Source organism: Daucus carota, chromosome 5 (genome assembly GCF_001625215.2).
Source record: "Daucus carota subsp. sativus chromosome 5, DH1 v3.0, whole genome shotgun sequence".
In the NCBI taxonomy this organism is placed as follows: Eukaryota; Viridiplantae; Streptophyta; class Magnoliopsida; order Apiales; family Apiaceae; genus Daucus; species Daucus carota.
In genome coordinates this window covers 21,363,381-21,371,519 of record NC_030385.2, presented here as the reverse complement: position 1 = coordinate 21,371,519, position 8,139 = coordinate 21,363,381, and the positions used below count along the sequence as shown (strand labels likewise).

At 44.6% G+C, this 8,139-nt stretch overlaps 1 protein-coding gene across 1 annotated transcript; it reads right to left on the bottom strand.

Moving 5' to 3' along the window:
• Nucleotides 1-309: 309 nt before the first annotated feature.
• Nucleotides 310-1,674, bottom strand: LOC135152799 (uncharacterized). Its single transcript, XM_064093908.1, has one exon. The coding sequence runs from the start codon at nucleotides 1,672-1,674 to the stop codon at nucleotides 310-312; it is 1,365 nt and encodes a 454-aa protein (XP_063949978.1).
• Nucleotides 1,675-8,139: the final 6,465 nt, after the last annotated feature.

The following is an 8,139-nucleotide window of genomic DNA, read 5'->3' as shown; positions in this document are numbered from 1 at the left end:
ACGGCCAGGGGCTCGTCAGGGTCTTTAGAGGTACCGCTGGGTTCTTATTTGTGTTAGAGAACCTTTGGCAGCTGTCACAGGCCTTGGCGAAGGCATGAGCATCCTTGTAGAGGGTAGGCCAGTAATAGCCTTGACGGAGGATTTTGTGAGCGAGGGAGGCACCCCCCGAGTGATTCCCACAAATTCCTTCATGCACCTCGCGCATAATATATTCACATCTTATTCCAGCAACACACCTAAGGAGGGGTCGGTTGAACCCCCTTTTGTAAAGGATTCCATCATAGATTACATACTGGGCTGCCTTGTATCTTAATTTTTTGGCCTCGTCTTTGTCTGCGGCAGGGTTCCGTTGGCTATGTATTCCTGGATTGGGGTTGTCCAAAGGTTAGACTCATCGACCTCAACATCCAGGACTTCAATCTTGGGGATGCTAGGCTGATACTGGATTTCGAGGGGGATCACCCCAAGCATGTGTGCATCCTTCTGAGAGCCTAACTTGGCCAGGGCGTCTGCATCTGCATTTTCAGATCTTGGTATTTGCTCTAGCTTGATTTCCCTGAATTTCCCAATCAGTTCCTGGGCATATCGCATGTAGAGATCAGTACGGGGACCCCTAGCTTGGAATCCTCCTCGGATGTGCCAGACTACCAACATAGAATCACTGTAAACATTCATATTTTCTACTCTCATCTCCAAGGCTAGCTTCAGCCCCGCTATTAGGGCTTCATACTCCGCGTCATTGTTGGTGGCTTTAAAGTCGAAGTGAATGGAGTTTTGCAGCTTATGGCCTTCCGGACTGACTAGCACGATGCCAGCCCCGACCCCATTTCCATTGACAGCCCCATCGACGTACAAGTTCCACCAAGGGGAACAATTCTCGGGTATGGCTATTGGAGACTGAGGTTCTGGTACACATTCCATCCCTTCAACTTCGAAAGTGGGTGAAAACTCTAGGATGAAGTCGGCTAGTGCTTGCCCCTTAATGGAGGTCCTTGGCTTGTACTCTATATCGAATTGGCCTAGCTCAACCGCCCATTTCATAATTCTGCCAGAGGCTTCCGGCCTGTGTAAAACTTGTCTGAGAGGGAAGGATGTTCGCACTTCAATCTTGTGAGCCTGGAAGTAGGGCCTTAGTTTACGGGAAACCAAAATTAGTGCATAGGCCAACTTCTCCATGTTTGAGTAACGGGTTTCAGCATCAAGTAACCTTTTGCTCACATAATACACCGGCTGCTGGGTTTGCTCTTCCTCCTTGATCAGGACAGCGCTAATTGAGAACTCAGAAACCCCTAGGTAAAGGATTAAAGCTTCACCCTTCGTTGGTTTTGCCAACAGTGGCGGGCTTCCAAGTTGCTCCTTCAGCTTCAGGAAGGCAGCCTCGCATTCTGTCGTCCATTCAAATTTTTGCCCCTTTTTTATGGCTGCAAAGAATTCTCTACATTTATCTGAGGACTTCGAGATGAACCGGTTTAGGGCGGGAATTCGGCCTGTAAGGCATTGCACCTCTTTTACATTCCTAGGTGACCTCATTTCAATTAAGGCCTTGATCTTTGCAGGGTTAGCTTCGATTCCCCTGTGATTGACAATGAAGCCCAGGAACTTGCCAGATTCAACCCCGAATACGCACTTTTGGGGATTCAACTTCATCCTGTAATCCCTTAGTATGTCGAACATCTCTGATAAGTGTGTCACATGATCATAAGCTTCCTTTGATTTGACTAGCATGTCATCCACATAAACTTCTGAAAGGCATATGTTTAGCCTATTTGTATTTAAGAGTATCAACTCAACTCTGATAAGAAAGAAAGTAAAATAGCAAGCTCTATTGAAGGAATCTGTATGAAAAATGTCAAGTGATTTATTAAAATCATATGTCTGAAGAATTTCAGGATGCTGCTGCACACCACTGAAAGAAGTTCATTAATATGTTCAAGCCTCAGTGTACAAATAATATTTTGTAGCACGTCCAGAAGTCCAGAAGGTATAAAGTTTTAATACTTTATGTATTCAGAAGATTCCAACCTATTTCTAGTTATGAAGAAGAACTACGAAGACAAAGACTCGATGAACAAGCCACTTCTCAAATGTTTATTTGATAAAGAATATTTGATTCAGCTAGATACAGATGAACCAGACAGTACATTTGTGTGTCAGCTACTCAGATTAAATATTCTGCATCAACAATAGGTGGTCGTTCAATCAAGACAAAGAATCAGATCTTTTAAAGGAAGTCAGAAGACCTGCTGCTGAAGAAAGTGCTCAATATAATTATTCTTTTAATTTATTCACATCTCAAAATAATTATATAAGTTATGTAATTTATTTATTAAATTGATTCACACTCGAATTAATTTAATTTATGAATTTATATAATTAATATAGTTAAGTGGATAATTATTGGATTAATCATAGAATGAAAATACAATTTATATTGTTTTTGGGCACGGTCTGACAATCTAATAGATTGTCATACCACGCCCTGTTGAGTGCTTATGACAGAAGGCATGACAATGTCTTGGTTTGTCATACCAGTTGAAGAAGGCATGACAATTCCTCTGATTGTCATACCGAAATCAAATGGTATGACAATCCTAGAGATTGTCATACCGTTTCAACCCTTAGCCTCCAAGTCTCATTGTCATGCTGCTTTGTCATACCGAAGTTTGTATGGTATGACAATCCTCCTAATTGTCATACCGACCCATTTGTAGCATGACAATAGCTTAGTTTGTCATACTGATCCATGTAATTGTCATAGCACTTTGTATGATTGTCATAGCACTTTGTAGGATTGTCATGCCTACCTTTGTCATACTAGTTCAAGGTGTTTTCCTATAAATAGGCCTTCACCTCTTCATTTGTATAGTGTTGATTGCCTTGTAAACTTTCAAGTTGCTTGTAACTTGCTATTGTTATATCCACAGTTTTCTGTGCTTTGATCACTAGGTTGTTTTATTCCGCTAAGTTAGAATACTTCACGTCAAATTTATTCTACAAACTAGTGGACATTAAAACGAACCATATTAATTATATAACGACTTAAAAATTGTTATATTAATTAATTTAAATCTGATTAACAAGTTATACTCCAATCAGATTATTCCGCCGCGATTATTTTGTGACGATTGTATTCAACCCCCCTTCTACAATCGTATCTGGACCTAACAACTTCCATTATTTTCCCAATCTGGTCCTTAAACATCTTGTTGACCAGCCTTTGATATGTAGCCCCAGCATTCAGCAAACCAAACGGCATGCCGATATAGCAATAAAGCCCCCTGTCAGTGATGAAGGAGGTGTGTTTCTGATCTGGCTCGAACATGGGGATTTTATTGTAGCCCGAGTAGGCGTCCATGAAGCTTAATAGTGCGTGCCCCGCAGTGGAATCCACCAATTGGTCAATTCGAGGAAGCGGGAAGCTGTCCTTAGGGCAAGCCTCGTTCAGATCAGTAAAGTCTATGCATGTCTCCACTTTCCGTTAGGTTTCTTCACCAACACCGAGTTTGCTAGCCATGTAGGGTAGAAGGTTTCTTTCACTAGGCCTGCCTTCAATAGTCGGTCTACCTCTTCTTGAAAAGCGGTAGCCCTTTCCCCACTAATTGGTCTTCTCTTCTGTCTGACCCCCCTTTTGTATGGGTCAATATTGAGGTGGTGGCACATGACTTCTGGGTGAATCCCGATCATATCCGAATGGTTCCAAGCGAAGACGTCCAGATTTTATTCTTTAAGAATGCGGCCAGGGTTTCCTTTAGGTCCGGACCTAATTGCTCCCCAATTTTTAGCTCTTTAAAGGGGTCGGACTCATCCACCAAGATGGACAGGGTATCCCCAGCTGCTCCAGTCTTCACTTGGGTTTCCGGCATCCTTGGGTCGAGGTCGATCTCAACGGTAACCTCTTTGTTGCCACCCTCTTCGGGTTGCGTACCCAGGATTTCATGAACGGGAAGCCATGTCCGGTTTCCAAGTTGATAGGTTACCATAGCACTGTTGAAGTCACAGGGTGCCTCGCACTCATTTTCTTGCTTTTTATTTTGGGGCTGCTTTTGACCAGCCCCTTCGGAGTCACTGTCAATAACATCTTCCACAATTCCTTTAACCAGGGTTTCCGCTGTATCAATATTTTTCCCTGGAAATGTATCTGTGAGTGTAAGCCCTCCATGCACAGCATGTGAGGCTTCTAGATAAGGATCCTCCCCCGGATGTTGCACAATGATCACCATGTTGCAGGTTTCTTTCACAAACTTTATCAGAACTCTTCCCTGGGCCTTAGTTTCGGGTTCCTCTTCTATATCCACTTGCTTGTAACAGCTCTCTGGGACGTCTTCATCCATTTGCTGGGCTTCTTTACAGGCTTTTATTGCAGATCTCAAAGCCTTGCTATAGCATTCCCGGGAGTCAGCCTGACATCCCCGTACACATCCTACCCCATTGGGGGTTGGGAACTTCATTGATAAATGGTAGATTGAGGTCACGATCCGCATATCCCTCAAAATGGGTCTGCCCAGGATCCCGTTATAGGAGATGTCTTCGTTTACTATCATGAACTCTGTAACTTGAATGGTAGCCCGGGGTTCTACTCCAAGGGTGATTGGGAGTCTTAACCTTCCAACAATCTGGACGGCATTCCCCGTGAAACCATACGATTCATTGTAGCAGGCCATCATATCTCTATCTGCCATTTTCATTCTCTGGTACGCACTGTAGGCCAAGATATTGACAGAGCTTCCGTTGTCGACAAGAAGCCTGTGTACATTGACATTTCCGATCACGGCTGTTACCACCAGGGCATCGCTATGAGGATGGTGTACCGCGCTTGCATCCCCCTCGGTAAAGGTAATGTCCATGGTCTCCCCTTTGAACATTTTGGGAGGCCTTTCAGACAGATGGCACACATTGGTTAAGGGCGGCCCTCGGGCTTCCCGTACATATCTCTTCATAGCACTGTGTCCCTGGCCTCCCACGAAGGGTCCTCCGATGATTATTCGTACACTGCCAGCCCGGGTGTTGCGGTTGGCTTCCTGGTTATTTGCCCTTTCGGCTTTCTTTTCCTTATACTTTTTAGCCTCTTGGGCTACAAACTCTGTCAAGTACCCGGTTCTGATTAGGTCCTCTATGTGGTCCTTGAGATGCACACACTCCGCCGTGTCATGCCCATTTAAGTCATGGAAAGCGCAATATTTCCCCTGGTCTTTCTTTCCAGGGGGTCGACTTCGAAAGGGCTTCCGGAAGAGTCTCGCCTTGTCTCCGACCTCGAAAATGTGATCTATGGAAGCTGTCAGTGGCGTGTATTCGTGGTACCTTGCTTCTCTTGTCTTCCTCATTGTCAACCTTGACTTGTCGAAGCCCTGCGTGCTGGTTGTGTTCACAGTAATGGGCGAGGTCTTGCCATCTCGGCTCGAGGATTTTTCACCAGCAGGCCTTACGTAGGGGTTCCTCTTATAGGTGTTCCTCCTATCTGGGCTGTAAGACCTATCTCTCTTGTTTTTCCAGCTACTACGGCTTTCAGACTTCGACTCCTTCTTCAACTTAGCTAAGGATTCCTCAATCACCTTATGGGGTTCAGCCCTAGCAAAGAAGTCAGCCAAGGTTTCAGGCTCCCGTCCTTGCAACTCCTTCCAGAAGTCTGTTCCAGGCCTTACCCCCGCTATCAAAAAATTCTTCAGGGTTTCCTTTGATGTTGGTCTAACTCGGGGTACCTCTGAGTTGAAGCGTTTGAAATACTCTCTTAATGTCTCGTGTTCCTTTTGCTTAATATTAGCTAAAGTGTTGGCAGGTGGGGCATAAGTAACGGAAGCCCTGAATTGTCCCACAAACAGCTCACACATTTTCCTCCAAGAGCTGATAGAATCAGCAAGAAGCCTCTTGAACCAGTGGTGAGCGTCATCCCTGAGGGTTGCAGCCAACAAGCGACATTTCTTGAGGTCTGGAATCTGGTAGACCTCCATCTCAGTGTCAAACCGGCTAAGATACTCCACGGGATCCGTGGTTCCGTTAAATCGCAGGTTGCCAACCCCCTGTAGATGCGCGGTAGGGGTGACTCCCTAACCCTCTTAGTAAAGGGTGACTTGACGGTAAGCTCGGATTTCGACTTCTTATCGGCCTTCACCTTCTTTAAGGCTTCCAGCAGCTCTTCCATCTTGCACTTATCATCCCCATTATCAAGTGCAACCTCATAATCACCATCCAGGGGTTGATCTTTCTTCTTGCATACTTCTTCATCATTGTGCGACCCTGAGCTTTCCTCATCATCATGAATGGAGATAACCTTTGATGGCCTTTGGTTTCTATCATTTGACCGAGCTTCAGACACGGGCTTCTCCTGTCTTTGGCTGGGAGGAGCCTTGCGTTGCGAGCCTTCAGGTTCATCCCCGTTAGGGGCCTTGTTGCCAAGCCTGTGCCGCAAGTCCTGCTCGGTCAGTTTCCTTCCAAGGCGGTCGAACACACTAGTAGCCTGTGAGTGCTCTCCATCATCCATTTCGGGGTTAGCTCGATCCTCAGGGTTGCCGCCTTCCTTCCTACCGCCTTCTCCATCAAAATCTAGCTTGGTGGGGGTCACCTTGCTAGCCTTTTTCGACCTTGCTGATTTCCTTTTCAGAAAAGCAATCCTTCGACTCATTCTCTTTATTTTTGCCTTCATCTCCTCGCGCGTTAATTCCCCACTCGGAACATCGCTTTCACCTTGCGTAGCGCCTTCCGGCGTCTTGGGATTTTTAGTGTTTTCGGGAATTTCTGACATCTCTCCTCTCTAAGATCAGTAATCCCCTCCTTCTAGCGCCAAAAAGTGTTGTGAGAGGAATTGATACAACACCCCCAGAACCGTATAGCACAATTATAAGGATATTTATTACAACTACGAAAATCACGGCTAGCTCTTAGGGGCTACCGTTAACATAAACTAAAGAAAAACAAATGGAAAACAAGTGTGTTTAAGGGCTGAGCTTGCAAAGAACCAAACAACGAGGCCAGAATTGTGGAATTCCGTCCTGCAATTGCCCGGAAATATACGTCACAAAGGTTACACGTGCCTCTCTTTAGAGTGTAGAACTCGTGAGTTTATGAATCTGAATCCGTCCCTTTGCAAGGTGCCTACATACCCTATTTATAGGGATCAAGCCCATGTAATTCTCGATTTAGGACTCTGGAGAGATAAGCTCTTATCCCCTCTAGTTTAGGATAAAACAACTTCCTCTTGTAGTTATCTAGCGGCATCCCACTCCAAGTAGGTCACTTGAAGCCTTCATCTTACATAATTATCCGAATATTTGCATTAGATACGTACATATATCGTAGTTATCTCCAAATAAGAATGATTATCTTCTAATTCGTGGATAAATAATAGCTGATATACTCCCAATCCACCTCCAATTCGTCCTCTTAGAAACAAGAAAGAAGAGTCCTGCTTGGATTCTGCCTGCCGTTCTGCCCAGGCGGCGGAAGCCCTTCCAGCGGCATCCCCTAACTGCAGCCCTGTAGTTGCAAGCCATGATGCACTTAGTGGTAACCCTGAGCAGCGGTAACCCCTAAAGCGCTTTCAGGTGCAACCCCATTCTAACGGCAGCCTCCATTACGCTTCCAATGCAGGTCCATATACCTCCTTGTATGCCTCCAATGATTCACCCATCCATGGTGAAGCCCATTATCCCTAATTGGATGATTCCAGTAAGCCCAAATAATATGATGGGCTATAAAATAAGCCCAGAGAAATTTTATGGCACAAAACTTGACATGAGGTGATATCAGACTCCATGATTCAGCTTATTTATAGCTCTAATTACAAACTTTCACATGAGGTGATATTAAAGATTACCTTATCCATGAGTCAAAAGCCAATAGATGACATATACCAAAGCAAGTAAAGTATTGCAAGCACAGGCTGCATGAAAAAAATGAAGCAAATATTAACTACTATAATAATCTTAAAATACTCATGGAAGTGAAATTATATGTCAGTACTTCGGTATTTGTATGGTTCAGACCAGAAGACTTTGGAAAGACTGACTTAAGCTCACCAATATAGAAAGAATCATATATTCTTAGCTTGGCAATAGTACTTAAATGGTGAGAGAATCGTCGCATTACAAAAAATCAATTAATGACCTGATATGCTATCCAGACTTCCTTCAGACCGTGGCTTGCTGC